This window comes from Otolemur garnettii, unplaced genomic scaffold (assembly GCF_000181295.1).
Source record: "Otolemur garnettii isolate 467f Iridium unplaced genomic scaffold, OtoGar3 scaffold00252, whole genome shotgun sequence".
Lineage (NCBI taxonomy): Eukaryota > Metazoa > Chordata > Mammalia > Primates > Galagidae > Otolemur > Otolemur garnettii.
This window is the reverse complement of record NW_003852647.1, coordinates 1,254,370-1,271,648: the sequence shown is the minus strand read 5'-3', so window position 1 is coordinate 1,271,648 and position 17,279 is coordinate 1,254,370. Positions and strand designations below refer to the sequence as shown.

Here is a 17,279-nt window from a genome sequence, read left to right as displayed (position 1 = left end):
TTTGGCGGGTCCAGGCTGGGGATTCGAACCTGCCACCTTAGGTGTATGTGGCTGGCGCCTTAGCCGCTTGAGCCACAGGCGCCGAGCCACCACAAATATTCTTAATGACATCGAGAATGATGAATTGTTTCCAGAGGATTTTCGATTTCCTTTTCCCAGACCCATTAGAGGAATCACTGTCTATGGCATTACATACATAGTACAGCCTTATGTAATATTTTTCAACCTTTTTTTTTATCTCATAGCACACTTGAACCTATAGTTAAACCTTTGTGGCGCACTTAAACTATGTTGATCAATAAAAATGAGTAAAAAAAGGATATACTTCCTGTGCTTTGAACTTCTTTCAAAAATAATTTAATTAATGATCTTTAAAAAATGTCACAACACACCTTAGATCCTCTCATGGCACACCAGTGTGTTGTGGCACATTGGTTGAAAAGTCACTGCCTTACAAGATGTGTTTCTTAAATAATAAGGCTTGAAAATCAAAATTACTTCTTGATCTGTGGGCTACAGAATGGATTTTGTGTTAGCAGACATGAAAACAGCACTAATCTCATTGTACATCTCCATCAGAGCTCTGGGCTGAGCAGGTGCATTGTCACTGAGCAATAATGTTTTGAAAGGAATCTTGTGTTTTTTTTCTGAGCGGTAGGGTTTAACAAGGAGCTTAAAACATTCAGTAAACCATGCTGTAAACACATACGCTGTCATCAGGCTTTGTTGTTCCCCGTTATCAAGTACAGGCAAAGTTGATTTAGCCTAATTCTTAAGGGCCTAGGATATTCAGAATGGTAAGTGAACAGTGGCTTCAACTTAAGTCAACCAGTTGCATTAACCCCTAACAGGAGAGTCAGTCTGTCCTTTGCTTTGAAGCCAGGCATTGACTTCTCCATAGCTATAGAAGTCCTAAATGGCATCTTATTCCAATGTCCGGCTGTTTTATCTACACTGAAAATCTGTTGTTTAGTGTAGCTATCTTCATCAGTTATCTTTGGTGGATCTTCTGAATGCCTTGTTACAGCTTCTTCATCAGCATCTGCTGCTTGACCTTGCACTTTTATGTTACGGAGATGGCTTCTTCCCTTAAACCTCATGCGCTAACCTCTGCTGGTTTCAAACTTTTCTTGTGCAGCTTTCTCACCTCTCTCAGTCTCCACAGATTTAAAGACAGTTAGGGTCTTGCTCTGGATTAGGTTTGGGCTTAAGGTGGTGGCTCTCAACATTCCTAATGCCGTGACCCTTTAATACAGTTCCTGTGGGTCGCAGCCCACAGGTTGAGAGCCGCTGGCTTAGGGGAATGTTGTGGCTGGTTTGATCTTCTATCCAGACTACTCAAACTTTCTGTATACAACAATAAGGGCATTTCATTTTCTTATCATTTGTGTGTTCACTGGTGTAGCACTTTTAATTTCCTTCAAGAACTTTTCTGTTGCATTCACAGCTTTACTTTTCGTCACAAGAGGCTTAGCTTTTGGCCTGTCTTGGTTTCCAATATGCCTTTCTCACTAAGTTTAATCACTTCTACTTTTTGATTTGAAGTTAGAGATATATGACTCTTTCTTTCACTTAAACTCTTCCTTTCAATTAAATTAACTGGCTTAATTTCAATATTATGCCTTGGAATAGAGAGGCCTGAGGAAAGGGAGAGATGGGGGAATGGCTGGTTGGTGGAGCAGTCAAAGCACACATTTTTTGATTAAGATTACCACCATATGGTTGTGGTTTGCGGTAGCCCCAAACAATTGCAGTAGGGGCATACATAAGATCACTTATCACAGATCGCCATAATAGATATGGTTAATAATGGAAAAGTATGACATATTGTGAGAATTACCAAAATGTGACACACAGACATTGAAACAAATGTATACTGTTGGAAATACGGCACCAAGGAACTCGCTGGATGCATGGTTACCAAAACCCTTGGATTTGTAAAGCTGCAATGGTTGTGAACCACGATAAAATGAAGAATGCCTTTACGTGATTCATAAAAGTTTTCTCCCATTTTGTGGGCTGTTTTTTCACTTTCTTGGTGGTATCTTTTGATGCACAGAAGTTTTAATTTTATATCTTAATGTTGATGATATCCAAAAGTAATAGTGTAAACAGCGTATGGTTTTCTTGTTTTTTATCCACCCTGATAGTCTCTGTCTTTTAATTGGTGTATTTAGAAAACGAAAGGGATAACTGATACATTCGGGCTAATATCCACCATGTTTGTAACTATTTTCTATTCCCTTGCACTTGGTCTTTGTTTCTTTTTTACCCCTCTTTTTCTGCCTTTTCTTCTTTTACTAGACATTTTGTATGATTTCATTTTCACTTCTAAGCTTATTATACAACTTTAAAATTATTTATTTATTTATTATTTTTTGCAGTTTTTGGCCAGGGCTTTGGGTTTGAACCTTCCACTTACGTCATATGGGGCTGGCGCCCTACTCCTTTGAGCCACAGGCGCCACCCAGTGGTTTTTTTTAGAGTTTATGCTCTATGTACAACTAAATCTAGTAGTGCTTTCACATAACACTATACTATTTCATAGGTAACTCAGATAACTTATAGCAAAGTATTCTCACTTCCTCCCTTTCATGTCTTATAATATTGTTGTCATTCATTTCATTTATATATGAGATAAAATAACCCAATACATTGCTACTATTATTATTTTGAGCAAACCATATCTGTTAGATTAATTAGGAATAAGAAACATTTTTAATAGAATAAGAAAAATGGAATATTTTTATCTTACCTGCATTTATTTTTTTTTCTAAACATTATTCCTTGTTTCATATAGATCCAAAGGGTTTTAATTTTTCTTTTTTGCAGTTTTTGGCCAGGGCTGGGTTTGAACCCACCACCTCTGGTATATGGGGCCTGCGCCCTACTCCTTTTGGTCACAGGTGCCGTCCAATCCAAGGGGTTTTGTTTGTTTCTTTCTTCCATTCTTTCTTTCTTTTTCCTTCCTTCTTTCCTTCTTTCTCCCACATGAGCCTATATTTATACTTCCGTGGTAGACTTAAATTATGTTGATTATCAGTAACCGATTATGCACTAACCAATTGTGCCACTGGAGCGCCAAATTATGTTGATTTAAAAAAAAGAATTAAAAGGATATACTGACTGTGCTTTGAACTTCTTTTGAGAATAATTTAATTAATAATCTTTAAAACTTCTCAAGGCACACTTAAGATGCTCTGGTGGCACACCGCTTGAAAAATCACTGCCCTAGAAGAGGCTGATGATCTCCGAAAATCTTTTGTTGTTTTACAAAAAATAAAGACTGTTTAGCATGTGCTGCCTTTGCGTTTAGGAAAACCAGAGCCTGTGGTCCAGACAGAGGTTATCTTTACCTAGAAGAGAAAAGCGGCACAAAGCTACAGCCCCCTCATCCTGGGCCTCTCAACCCCACACTCTGACTCTTTCCTCCACCATTTCAGATCTACTGTTGAGCCCCTCTCATGAAATTTTAAATTTCACTGACTGTGCTTTTTCCCTCCAGAAGGCCCATTTGGTTCTTTTTTAAAATTTGTATTTCTTTACAACACTCTGTCGGAACATTGTCATCATAGCTTCCTTTACCTCTTACAGCGTGGTTTCCTTTTGTCCTTTGAGCACATTTATAATGGCTACTTTGAAGTCTTCCTTAAGTCTGACATTTTCTCACTCTCATAGACAATTTCTGTCGTCTCTTATTTTCCTCCCAGAGTATAGGTCACACAGTCTTGTTTCTTTGCCTGTCATCACTTTTTTCTTTTTTGGTTGAAGACTAGACATTTTAGGTAATTTTAGGTTTCCCAGCTCTGGACGCTGATTCTATTCCCCACTCTCTGGGGCTTATTTTTGTTGTTTGCTGATTTGTGTGTTTAGTAACTTGATTAGACTATTTTAGTGAAGGCTGTTTTCCCCACACTGTACAACCTCTGGTGTCACTACTCCCAGGACACAGCATGGGTCAGGCATGCAGTCACTCCGGCATGACGCTGGGTTTCACAGGGCTCTCTTTGCCTCTCTCCCTGATTTTTCTGGTAAGCCCCATTTGATATCACACCCAGGTATGAGACTCTACTCATTGCCGGCTGACCGGGTGTAATGTTCTTTGACAGTTCTCTGCGGCAGAAATTGCCCCGCCATCTGATCTAGTTCAGTTGAAGCAGGGATAGTTTTTGAGACCAGACTGAGATTTGCTCTGACAACTCTTCTTTGTACTTCCTAGCTGGTTCTCTCTGGTAACCTGGCTACCTTAAGGCTTAGCTTATCGCTCTTAAGAAAGAGGAGCTATTAGCCTCTTTTATTTGCTTACTACCAAAATATCCATTGTTTTTACAAGAGCCTTTGGGATTGAATTTCCCCACAAATAAATAAAACTGGTTCCATTGCAGAGAGCCTTAGAGCTCTGTGTTCCGTAAAGATGGCCTCTTCCCGATGGGCAAAATCTCACTCTCCTAGGGGCTGACCAGTGTAATATCCTTTGGTCTTTTTAGCTTGCCTCTCCCAGCATGGAAGCTCTGCCCTCCAGGAAAGGTGCGGTGAACTCATTAAGCCCCAGTATTTTCAGCTTGGCAGTGCTGGGATAGAGCCTCTGACCTATGTTGGGGGGGGTTGGGTGAAGGGAATTTCAGACTTCTGGGCCACACTCACCAGGAATTTACTCACTTCTACAGAGTTGAAGGGAGTGAAATGAGCTGATGGCTTGTCCCTTCCGGGAAGAAATCATATTTTTGGACTGGGAGGTGATTGGTGAGGGAGGCCTCTATTCTTGGCCACAGTTGCCTGGAGTGGACCTTGTGTCAAGCTGAGCTGGGAGTGAGGGAGGTGGGGAGAGAGCTGGTAACTCATTGCTAACCTCTCCTTGTTCTTAATGAGTTTTAGTAGATTTTCTTGATTAATTTTTTCTTTCACTTACCACATTCCATGAGGGCAATTTCTAGAGATTTTAAATGTTTTTTGTGTTTTTTTTTTTTTTTTTGCAGTTTTTGGCCAGGGCTGGGTTTGAACCCGCCACCTCCGGCAGATGGGGCCAGCGCCCTACTGCTTTGAGCCACAGGCACCGCCCTTAAATTTTTTTTTTTTTTAATAGTTTTCCGCTATAGCTGTGCTTGTTTCACTGGGGAGTGGGTCCAGCGAGCATCCTAAACCACCATCCCCAACATGGAACTCATCATTTTAAGTCCTTCTGTGGCCCCATCTGATCCAAGCCTAAACCTTTTTACTGCTTTTATATTGTCTGAGTTGACAATTCTGCCACTTAGAAGCTGTGTGGCCCAAGGTAATTTACTTAATTTCTAATCTTTAGTTTTCTCACTTGTAAAATAAGAATAAAGCTACGCCTGTCAGAATAAAACTACTTTCCAGGGTTGCTGTGAGGATTAAATGAAATAATGTGTCCAGAAGACCCAGCGTAGAGCACGAGGTAGTTGTCACCGTGCCCCATGTCTATTTTATGCATTTTCTACCCACCAGATACTAGTTGCTTTTTAGAAAAAAAAAAAAACTATGAAATATCTCAGGCATACGAAGAACAGAGTTAATATAGCATACGCCCACGTACCGCCATTTAGCTTAACAAACAAATTAGAGAGGCAGTTCAAGTCCTGTGTAGACGCTTCAGCATTTCCTGTTCCTCTGTTCCTCACCAGAGGGAACCATAGTCCGCCGTTTGTTTTTGTCATTTCCAGGAATGTTTTCATACTTTGCTACATCTCTACACTAAAGAAAAAAAAAAAAGTGGTTCACAGGCATTTTTCTTTTGATGGATGCATAAACATCCTGTGTGTATAAGGGTAAATTCCTTAATGCGAATACAATGAGCTCCCCTCCTCTTAGCTCGCTATTTATGTATTGTTCCTTTTGATATGAGGACAGCAATTCTACATGAGTCCCGGAAAGACCAGGTTTACCTCAAATGGCAGACTTTCTGTGATGTTTACAGAGTTCCTGTTGTATGCAACTCCGTTTGGTAAAACTGTTACTGACGGCATTTATCTGCGTTAGGAGTTTTAAAATAAAATTAAGTCAAACACTACGATTTTTCAAGTTCCTTATGCAATTAATGTGAAGATTCTCCACTTCCGGGCTTTCATAATAGCTTGTCCGCTTGATTTGGGTTGGTGGTGTTTTTGAGAATTTTATAATATCCCTTGAAGTGAGGGCAGAGTCGCTGGAGTCCTCATAGAATGAAGTCTTTTATCTAACTGGTTTATGTACGTGGAAGGGATGAAAATCAAGTTAAAACACGTGAGGTTTTGCCCAGATGTACGTTATTAATATAATCTCAGCATGCAGGTCACGTGCGTTTCATAGTCATTTATGCTGACATATTAAAAGAAAAACCTGGTTGAATGAAAGTCACAGAAATTTCAGGTTAAAATTTGTTTTACATGAAAGTTTCAGCTGAAATAGGGACATGGGTAGGTATCTGTACTTGGCCTCTGGAGTTGTGACGTTCAGATGAACTTCTTCCTTTCGGCCTGGAGGTGGCAACACCACACCAGAAATGCGCGTGACAATTGGCCATGAGAAAGCGTCCAAGCCTTAAAACCGTGAAGATTGCCTGCAGGTGCCTTGTTAAAAATGCTGTGATGTAGTGCCTGAATTTGGAAATGTATCAGACCCCAACCTTGGTGTGGCCCATATTTACATATATTTGAATGGCTGCCCCAGTCTCTTGCTATCCCCTGGGTGAGGGCTTTGGGGATTTCCCCTATCTGTCCCCTGCTGGTTTACTGCAGTCACTCCTGTTTCTTCCTGGGAATAACCTCTGCCCTACAAAAATACCCACTTCTTTCCCATACTTGCTTCAGTGAAGCATCCACCCTTTTTATGAGGGAGAGCGTTGCACAGAGAGCAGGGAGAGGAGGAGTTGCACAAAGACTGATTTGGACCTCACTTCTGCCTCTGTCGTGGCGCCTGCCCCAACCACCACTGCGTGCTTTCCCTCTTGCTAGTTCTCTTCACTCTCCGTTCACCATTGCTGCCAGCAGTGAAGACTTGGAGAGAACCCCCAATAGAACTTGCTTCCAGGACAAGGAGCATAGGAAAGATTCTGACTCTGGGTTCTGTTCTGTTTCTGTCTTTGACAAGCCAGGGAAGAGAGCAAGTGAGACTGATCACAAACAGAAGTGAATAAAAAAGGAGCAGACAGGCCAGGCACAGTAGCTCCTGCCTGTGCTCTCAGCATTTGGGGAGGCTGAGGCAGGAGGATGACCTAAGCCCAGGAGTTGGAGGCAGCAGTGAGCTGTGATTGCACCACTGCACTCCAGCCTGGAAAACACAGCAAGACATTGTCTCATTAAAAAAAAACAAAACAAAAAACCAGTAGGAGCAGACAGTCAAAGCTCTGGAACTGGATAAATGTAAAAAGGAAAACAGGGGTCCATACAATCCAATATGAGTAGCACCCCTGGGATTTTCCACTAGCCAGAGGTCCGGGCCTCTCCTTTTGGGCCATGTGGTTCCCTCTGCTAGGTAGAGCTGTGAACATTCAAATTAGGAATCCATAAAAGATTCCCCAGAAGCACTGTTATATGAGATAGTTAAGCTCTGCGGTGTTATTATAATGTACGTAGTTTTTTCTTCATTTTTCCAGCCCAACCCAGTGTGCACCAGAGACCCATCCACTCTGCACTCTATGAAGTAAATGTGTTGCATTTTAAATTTATACTTTGAGAACTGCTTCTATTGTATCACATCCCATATACAGAACAGGTTAAGATTGAAAAGTAAATCTTAGCCCACTGCCATTTTGAACAGACTGTATAAAAACTACATTTAAGCGACAGATTGTTCTTTTGCATAACAGTGTATATTTATGTATTAAATTTATTTGGCTAAGTAAAATGTGTCTTTTAGAATCTCTTTTATCATAGGTAATAGGCTTTATAGGACAATTTTGTTCTTTTTTCACTGTAGTAAAATTTTCTTTTCCTCCCAAGAACTAGTATTTTCATCTACGATAGTGATTTCATGTTATGTTGAAAACTTTTTAATTTTTCATAATCATAGCTAACGCAGAAGTTAGCTTGCTGCATGAAAAGTAATAACAAAGTACACATTAACATTTGCTTTTAATTGTCATAACTCTTGCATCAATTAGAGTAGAACATGAAGGATGCAGGCAGTCATTTAGTCATGGGAAAAAAAAAATAAGGCTTGTTCACCTAATTGAAAAGAAATTAGGAAAGCGATTTTCTCCAAATTACATTTCTACTCAAATGCACTCTCCAAATCCTAGTTATTTCCCTAATCATATTTTATATGCCATGAATTTTTAAACCTCTTTATGCACTTTATGCTCTTGGGTTGAAGATTAAACATCAATTTAATGTCCATTAAGTTGGAAAGCCCAGGTAGGTACTGGTAGTTTTTAAAGATGTGGTGTTAGTATTTGTCTTGGCATAATCATGATAAAAAGTAATAAAATGGTTTTATCGACTACTTCAAATTTTACAAAATACCATACTTTCCTCTAGAGAGACAGTGTGCTACCATTGGAAAGACCCGAGGCTGGGCAGGGCCTGTGGCTCAAAGGAGTAAGGCACCGGCCCCATACGCCAGAGGTGGTGGATTCAAACCCAGCCCTGGCCAAAAAAACACTGTGGGGGGGGTAGGGGGGAAAGAAAGACCCGAGGCTTTGGCCTCAGACCTCGGTATGAACCCACCTTAGCGATTTGTTAGCTAACTCACCCTTCCTGAGCTTCAGGTTTCTCATCTATAAAATGAGAGAATGCCTATGGTGAAATATTACTCTGAATATTAAACAAGAATGAGTGCTTGTAAAATTCTTAGCATGAAACAGTGGCCATAAAACCCCAATATTTAATCTTCACAATTTTATTAAGACATAGGTTGTATTTCTCTTTCACACATGTCTCTGCTGATGCTCAGGCAATTTGTCCAGGGTCACCAAATCTGTTTCATGACTCCCAAGTCTAGGGCACTTCCCTCCCCAAAACTGCTTCCGGAATAAGACTGCAAAAACTCGGGCTGCGCCTGTGGCTCAGTGAGTAGGGCACTGGCTCCATATATGGAGGGTGGAGGGTTCAAACCTGGCCCTGGCCAAACTGCAACAAAAAATAGCCTGATGTTGTGGTGGGCACCTGTGGTCCCAGCTACTCGGGAGGCTGAGGCAAGAGAATCGCCTAAGCCCAAGAGCTGGCGGTTGCTGTGATGCCACTGCACTCTAGTGTGGGCAATAAAGTGAGACTCTGTCTCTTAAAAATAAAAAAAAAAGACTTCAAAAACTGATAAAATGGTTAGTGGCAATTGTTGTGATCACTCAGATGTGCTCTAGCTTTGATTAAGTCCTCCACCCCCAGCCCCTTTTTCCTCTGACATATGTGTGACACTATATGACTCGAGGCTGGTGGTACATTAGCTGAAACACCATCCTTTTCTCTGCCACTTACGAAAGCCCAAGGAGGGAGAATGTCTATTAGTAATAAAGATAACTTGTAATCCAGTCCAGTCCCAGCTCCCTATTTTTTTTGTTACTGATAAAAAGTTTCTTTGAACACAACTAACAACCCATAATCAGCACACCATAGTTGGGAGGAACCGCGGCATAGGATGTGTTCTAGAAAGAATAAGTAGGTCACTGTGCAGTAGAGGATCCTTCTGGAGAGTGAGTGGTCAGAAAGGTTGGTAGGGCCAGTAGTAGTCTAAAAAGTTAAGACTCACAGGTACTCAGAGGTTCTTGAGCAGGAAAGCAGTGGGACTAAAGTGGTAGTCTCAGGTTCCAGAAGGAGCCTGCAAGTCAGAAGGCCATTGGTCTCTTGAGGTGAGCCAGGTGGGAATGAGCTGAAAGCCTGAAGTTAGACAGTGCCAGTGAGAGTGGAAAGGAATAAACAGATCAAGAAGATGATGGAAAGGAATAAACAGATCACTCAAGAAGACCTGTGACCAACTGGATAGTGTGGCCAACCAAGGAGGTGATCAAGCAAAAGTTTCAAAATATGCTGTCAGTTAGGCATATTTTGAGAAGAACAATATTTTGCTGAAATATACGTTAGTATTATCTTCCAGCCTCCAGGATTCAACACCCTTGTTGGTGCAAAGGAGGCGGTCTGGGAGGGTGCTGAATGGCAGCTTAGAATTAGACATTTATAGGATATAGTTCACAAAATATGCTACATTTTTTCCACCATATTGCTGCCTTGTGGAAGGGTTTGGGTGATCTGCTGCTCTGGTTTAGGGTGACTATGTGGTCAGTCATACAGACATGCTGCCACCTGAATGTAGGACTTGATTCTAGAACATCACGAGTGGGTGATAGTGAGCACTTGGTGAGTTGCCACCCTTGGCACCTGACCAGCCAATAACTAGAATGTTTGAAATGACTAAGAAAAATCTATTTTTTCAAGCTTAAGAGGAGGAAGTCATCTGGTAGGCTCCATACCCCATGCCCATGGGTGCAGGCCTCTTAAGGGTGGGGAGTTTTTGTTTGCTTTTGTATCCCCGTCACTTAGTAGGTGCTCAATCAGTGATTGTTGAGTGAATAAATGATACCAGGGATCACCAGTGTCTGACTCACTTCTGGAGCCCTGGTGCTGGGTACAGTTCTGATTGCATAGGAGAAGACGAATAAAGGCTGGCTGAATTGAGTTGAAATGCACTGAACAGCATTTGGACTACTGAAACACGTTTCCATTTGGTTGTATGCTATGTGAGATACAGCAAAATAATGGTAATTCTTTACATGGAATATTCAGCAGTAACAAAACTGTATTCATTCTTTTGCTAGTGATGATCTGGAAAAATTTATGGAAAATCAAGGTGCCTCTAGCCCAGGAATTCTCATTTTGACAACAAGCCTCAGCAAACCATTCATGCGACTGGAAAAGTATGTTACTCTCTTGCAAGAGCTGGAACGGCATATGGAGGTAAGGGAACGTGAGCTTTCTGAAGCACATGTGCTAAGTACGTACCTCTGCTCTGGAGAAAGCAGCCAGCCTGCCTCCAAACTAACCTGGCAAAGGAATCGCAAAATGTCTTGACTTCAAAATTTATTGTGTCTGATCTTCCCTGTTCTCAGGCTTCTAGTTATCTTCTTAATGAAGCAAAATAAGTTCTCGTTCTTTCCTGCCAAACACTCATGATCATTCTCCTTCCCCTCTCTTCTCTTCCAAGTCCTGGTCCTGTTGCCTCCCTCAAGTCTGTGGTTCCTTGTTGACTTGAGTTTTCACTGGCCCTCTCATCTGTAGATGCTGGTTCAGTCAAAATCAGACCAAGAAATCTTCTGTTGTTCTGGTATATTAACCAACTTCACTGTGGGCAATAAAGCAAACCAACATCAGAAAAAACAACACGTTCATTATAGGCAGGAATATTTATCAATACGACTCTGTGATCATTCAGCTCTCTGACTCTGGATTAAAATGGAAGATTCTTGCAGTCCCAAAAGAGGTCAATATTAGAGTCCCCACGAGGTCAATATTAGTGATATCTGTCTAAGCATCAATGCATCTGCATTGTCCCCTCTCATTTTGCTTCTCCAATTACACTTTACTTGCAACAGCTGTAGCATAGCTGTAATGTTTTCTAAATATTAAGATTCTGCAACGAGGCTTGATAATTGAATATTTTCTCATCAAGAGCCCCAATCCTCTTGTTATTCAAAACCAATAAGCAGGACTAGCTCCTTGAACTGTTCTTTTCTTGATAATGCAGGGGGGATTGAGTGTGGGTGGGAGAGAAGGGCCTGTCGGGGGAGGCTGCATTTACCCTAGTTGTTCTTCCTGTGTCTGGGGAAAGGTTTTGAGGTTTTAAAGGGTTTGATTATCTTTAAAGAAATAGGGTGCATTCTACAGGGCTCGTCAGCATTTGTAAGGATTGAAAGCATGTACTGTGAGCGAAACCACATTCTCAGGGTATTTGACCTGCCTAAAAGCTGAAGGCAGGGGGGACCTGGTGAGTAAAGCCTGCCAGAATGAAATTTCAGTTAGGCTTTGGGAAGGTGTTGACCTCTGGATGCCTTTCCATAAGCTAACCCAGTTGGCTGAACCGTTTGAGGTTTACCTCCTCTTTGCTTATCACAAAAATCCGGAAACTACTGGCCTCAGTTTCTGTTACTGCTCAGTGCTGAAGTACAAATATATACGTTTGTAGGAGGAAAAAAATCCCGCATGTTCCTGCTGCCTGGAGCACCTCTACCTCCGCCTTCCCTGTAGGGGAGCCTGAGGCAGCAATATGATGAAAAAAAAAGTATTAATATTTTGTGAACTGTGTCTTATAAATGTCTAATTCTGATTCTCCACTCCTGCCTTCATCTGCTGTTGGCCATGGGTCTTTGGCTGCCCTTCACTTCCCACCAGCAGATGATAGACACTCTTGGTACTAGTTAGCACTGCATGAGACACTTTCTCCCCATTTCTTATCATGTGTCACAGTTTCTGGCTGACAGTAGAATAGAACCTGGAAGTCTCAGTTATCAGCTGATTTTGGTAAAGATAAATCTTCCTACGAAGGAATATAACCTTACTTTTCATAAGCAATGCCATCCTTGGCTTGGGTCAGACGCCTAATTTGTTCACCTTTCTATGTTGTCACCTGAGACTATTTGAGCAGGAGATGTGGTCTTCCCATTAGTCTAGCTGAGTTCCAAGGGTTAGGAGTACATATCCCCTCGATACCCCTTATGCCTCAATGTTAGGTCCAAATCTACCCCCCAGGAATCTTTGTCTTCCCTTAGTAAACAGTTATGGAGTTGTGGATTCCTCATAGCCATTTTGTAACCTGTCCACTTTTGAAGTTTGCAAGTACCATGGAACTGCAGACTATGTGTAAAAGGCTTACTTAAGAAGGAACACATGGCATGAAATTTGGAATTTGTTTCCCACCTGCCATGTTGATACTGAAAGAAAATGCAGGCATTTTAGGAAAAGAGATTAGATTGACTCTTCTCTAACTGCCACTCTATTTCCACAATTGCCTACCTCCTGTCATCTACCAACAACATGACCTAATGATGTCCCAGAAATAATTATTTAGTTGCTATATTTATTATTAAATGTTATCTGAAGTATAATAGGAAAAAGGGAAGGAAATGGGAACTCTTGTCTCAATAATCACATTTGCTGTGTTACTAAAGATAGCATATGTGATCAACTGTCTTAATTTCATAGTCACCCAATAAGTGGAGGTGCTGAGATTCCAAATGCTCAACTGCTGTTCCAGTTTCTAATTGTAAAATTAGCATACAGGAAAATTGACTTTTTTCTGGTGCGCAGTTCTATGAATTTTAGCATAGATATTATTTTGTGTTACCAGCACCACTAATCAGGATATAGAACAGTTCCATCACCCCAAGAAATTCTCTCCTGCTGTGTCTTTGTGGCCACGCCTTCCTTGTCCCCAAACTGGCAACCAATGATTCATTCCTTACTAATACTGTTTTTGAATGTATTCCTTTGATAGGACACTCATCCGGATCATCCAGATATTCTGAAAGCAATCATAGCATTCAAAACTCTGATGGTAGGTGATGCTTTAAAATTGTAATTCTCCATTTTGTATGCTTTGTTCCTGAAAGAGTGATTTGTGTGTAACTTCTCTTTCCTTGCACAAATGTCTTTAGAATGGAAACAATAAGCTTTCATGACAATATTGCAGTGATTGTTTTATTTAATTTTGTGCTCCAAAAATAATGCTTACTTATGAAAGGTTGCCAGGCTGAGGGTATAAAGCAATCCCATTTACAGTCTCGGCCACATTAAGCATGGGTGTGTAGGTGGGGGCTTTCCTTTCCTCCCTTTGTCTTCACCCCCATTGCTCACCTTATGTCTGTCTCATCTGACATTCACTGATTGGCATCAATGCTGGATTCAAGTATTTATGTCGAAAGGTATGAGTTTGTTCTTTGCGTATTAAGAAGAAATCCTTCATCAAGTCGAAAAGGAAAAAAAAAAAACCAAAGTACTAAAATAAATTGCTTTATCTGGGTTGCTATCAAAGGTACCTGTAATCTTGTGTCTTCAACATGGTGGTTAATGTGTCTTCGTGAAACCACTTGGTGCCATTTTAGAAGGAACGAAAATTTGATTTGGGGTGATGGATTCAGTTTAGCTTCATTTCAGCTATTTCTGTAGCATTCTAAGTGCTTTAGATGGATATAGTTATTGATCCTCGATGCAACATATACCATCACCTCATTTTTATTGCTGTTGAAAGATCAGAAAGTGATGTGTCCACGGGCAAACAGCAGATTGAAGACCAAAGTATTAGGTTAAAACTGCTGTGATTGTAGGTCAAAACAGTCCAAATATTGACGGTATTACATGGTTCAAACTAATAGGGCAGCTGAAACCCATGCATTTATTATAATTTATAACTCTCTTATTTTTTCTTACATAAATGGGAATGTAAAATACCTCTTTTTTGAAGAACCCACATTCCTTTCTGATTATGTTGTAAAACTTGCTTTGATGGTTGTAATATACTTATTCGAACTGTAGGTGCTTCCAAAATGTGCGTACAGTGAATTTATTTTTCAAGTCTCCATTTAGCTGAAAGGGCAGCAAAGATTATTGTTATAGACGACACACCCTGCAACACTATTACATTACATTCGTTTGGAAATAATAACTTAACTAGCCATGCGCTTATTTCTGCACTTAATTTGGAATGCATGCTCTTAACTTACTCTAAGATAACCTCACACTTTCTGAAACACTGATTAAAAAATATATTTATAGCACTTGCCCCCTACATAGTGTCGGCAAACTGTAAATTATTTCCTGGTTTGAATTTTTAGTTTGTCACCATGAAATTCAGTTGTTTTTTTTCCAATCCTTTTAGGAATAATAAGTAATTTATGATTTTTTCACATTTTTCGATTTTTAAAATAATGAATAGAAATTAATTTCTTGTCTTTTTCGAAACCATTAAAATGAATTAATTTTTTTTTCTAGTGTGGTCCATAAACCAACTACAGCAGTGCCTAGGATTCATTAGAAGATGAATGTGATTTGCTGAGGCATAAAGAATTTAGTTTTCTCTTTTTTCTGTTACTCCTGGAGTCCTGTTTTTGAATTTTATCTTATTTTCAGGGTGTTATTATACCTAGTTGGAAACTGAGAATATGTTAGCAAAATCTAATTGCTTTGTAACTAAAGTCATGTTGATGCAAAAATAGACAAGGTGGAGAGGAGCTGGAGCAGGGCAACTTCCCTGCACATCTGAAGCTCCTGGGTCTTCTTTTGGCTCTGACTCATGTGATTTGGTTACTTGCCTTCCCATACTCTTTACCAGGAGGAATAAATAAGCCCCCTCTGGCACTTTGCTTTTGCTGCCTTGGCAAAGTAAAAGGTTGCCCTTTCTCACAAAACTTTTGGGAGGTCACCGCTAGAGATTTAGGGAAGTGGATCTTTCTGTCTGTCAGGAATATATCTGGTTGTTGGATTCATGGAGAGGAATAGAGACTCAACGGGAATCCAAGAACCAGAAGCCACATCTTACTTTGATCTCGTCTTCAGTCTGTTTCATAAGAATTTCTGTTCCATTCTGCTTTGGTTCTGTAGGGTCAGTGCCAAGATCTGAGAAAGAGAAAACAGCTGGAGTTGCAGATACTTTCAGAACCTATCCAGGCATGGGAAGGGGAGGATATTAAAACCTTGGGCAACGTGGTTTTTATGTCACAAGTAATGGTGCAGTATGGAACATGTGAGGTAAGGTATTTCAAATCTCAGCATTCTTTCTTCCATCTTTCACATTTTTCTTCCTTTATTCTTCCATCAAGGTCAAATGCTAAAACATTTGAATCAAAATTGAGTATGTATTCTTTGCTTAACACTCTGCTAGGTGCCATGGGAAACCAGAGGAAAGAACAAGCAATGATCCCTGCTTTCAAAGAACTCATTGAAAAACAGATTAAAACACATGTTGCAGCTAGAAAACATACCAAATAGTGTCTGATTTTGGAATCTAAAGTAGAGTCCTCAGAAATTCAGAGAAGGGCGAGATCAAGAAGACCTTATAGAACTAGGACTGGAGGAGGGGAGGCATGAAAAGGCAAGGCAGGCAGCCCATAAGGTAGAGGTCATTCTTGGCTCAGGAGAAGATAGAGACGTACAGAACAGTAAGAAAACCAGGGAGTGAAAGAAGCATGTTGGGCAGAGTGAAAGAAAGGGTTGATTGAGTCAGGCAGAGTTAGGTCATGCAAGACCTTGGACGTGAGGCAAGAGTAGTTCAGATGGATGCTGCAGGTGGTAGGACACAATGGAGGAGTCTGGAGCCGTAGGAAAACATAAGGAAGGGGAAGGGGTGCTTGACACTATCTGAAACCTTATATGACAGGGGAACTAGACAGGGATGGGGCTAGAAACAGAAAGGCCCGCAGGGATAGAAAGTCAGGAGCACCCCCTGGATCAAGGTGGTGACAGAGGGAATGGAGCAGAAGGGGCAAATCTGAGATACCTTTAGAAGGGAAGGTCAGCAGAAGTCACAGCCCATGGGCTAGGAGAGGTAATGAATGTAACTTAAAACCTTTTAACATTCCAGTGACTGTAGGTATCTAGGTGGAGGTGTCCTGTGGGGCAGCTGTTAAAGTACTATGGAGATGTAGGTGACAAATCAGAGTGAAAGGCAGAGATTTAGATGTCCCTGACAGATGTGCCTCTTCCAAGGAAGGAAATATTCAGAGAAACACAGAAAGCTGAAGATGGATTATTTCTTTTAGGAAGGGGCCAGGGTAGGGGGAAAAGGTTGATTATGTCACTTGGTATGATTTATGGGGTGTTAGAGTTGTCATCCCTCTGCCCAAACATCTTCCTATGCTCTCTGACACATCTCTGGCAGAGATTCATGACTCTGGGTTAATAAGCAATCTCATTTCAAATGCAGATACCCCAGGGAAGGTTAATGCAGTGAGTCTAACTATTAGTCATTCACACCTTTGGGATAAACCTCTTGGGTGTAGGGAGGAGGAATCAGTGCCAGAAAAAAAAAAAAATGATGAAGAGGACGGTAGGGAAGAACTGGGGGAGTGTGGTGTCATGGAAATTCCAGGAGGAGCATTTGATAGCTTGACAGTGGTCAGTATGCTGAGTACCGCAGAAGCTTCACAGGGCAAGTGGTGTGAGCAACAAGAGGAAGCCATTGGATTTTGCTAGAAGGAAGTGATTGATGACTTTGAGAGAACAGTTGGGGGGTGCGGTTAGGGAGGAATCAATGGGGAGAAAATGAAAGCAGAGAGTATTTTGGCAATAAAATGTCAAGAAATGGGATGTTAAGTATAAGGAGCCACACGGGACCAGCAAAGGACTATTTTTTTTTTTTTTTTT

At 40.9% G+C, this 17,279-nt stretch overlaps 1 protein-coding gene across 4 annotated transcripts in view; it reads left to right on the top strand.

Annotated features, from left to right (window-relative positions):
• Positions 1-17,279, top strand: part of ARHGEF6 (Rac/Cdc42 guanine nucleotide exchange factor 6) — a 117,390-nt gene that overhangs the window by 81,987 nt on the left and 18,124 nt on the right. For all 4 annotated transcript variants that reach the window (XM_023508515.1, XM_003802657.3, XM_012813258.2 and 1 more), the window contains 3 exons: positions 10,745-10,883; positions 13,417-13,476; positions 15,519-15,665. In XM_023508515.1, coding sequence (XP_023364283.1) covers positions 10,745-10,883; positions 13,417-13,476; positions 15,519-15,665 — 346 coding nt within the window. The remainder of the gene's footprint in view (positions 1-10,744; positions 10,884-13,416; positions 13,477-15,518; positions 15,666-17,279) is intronic.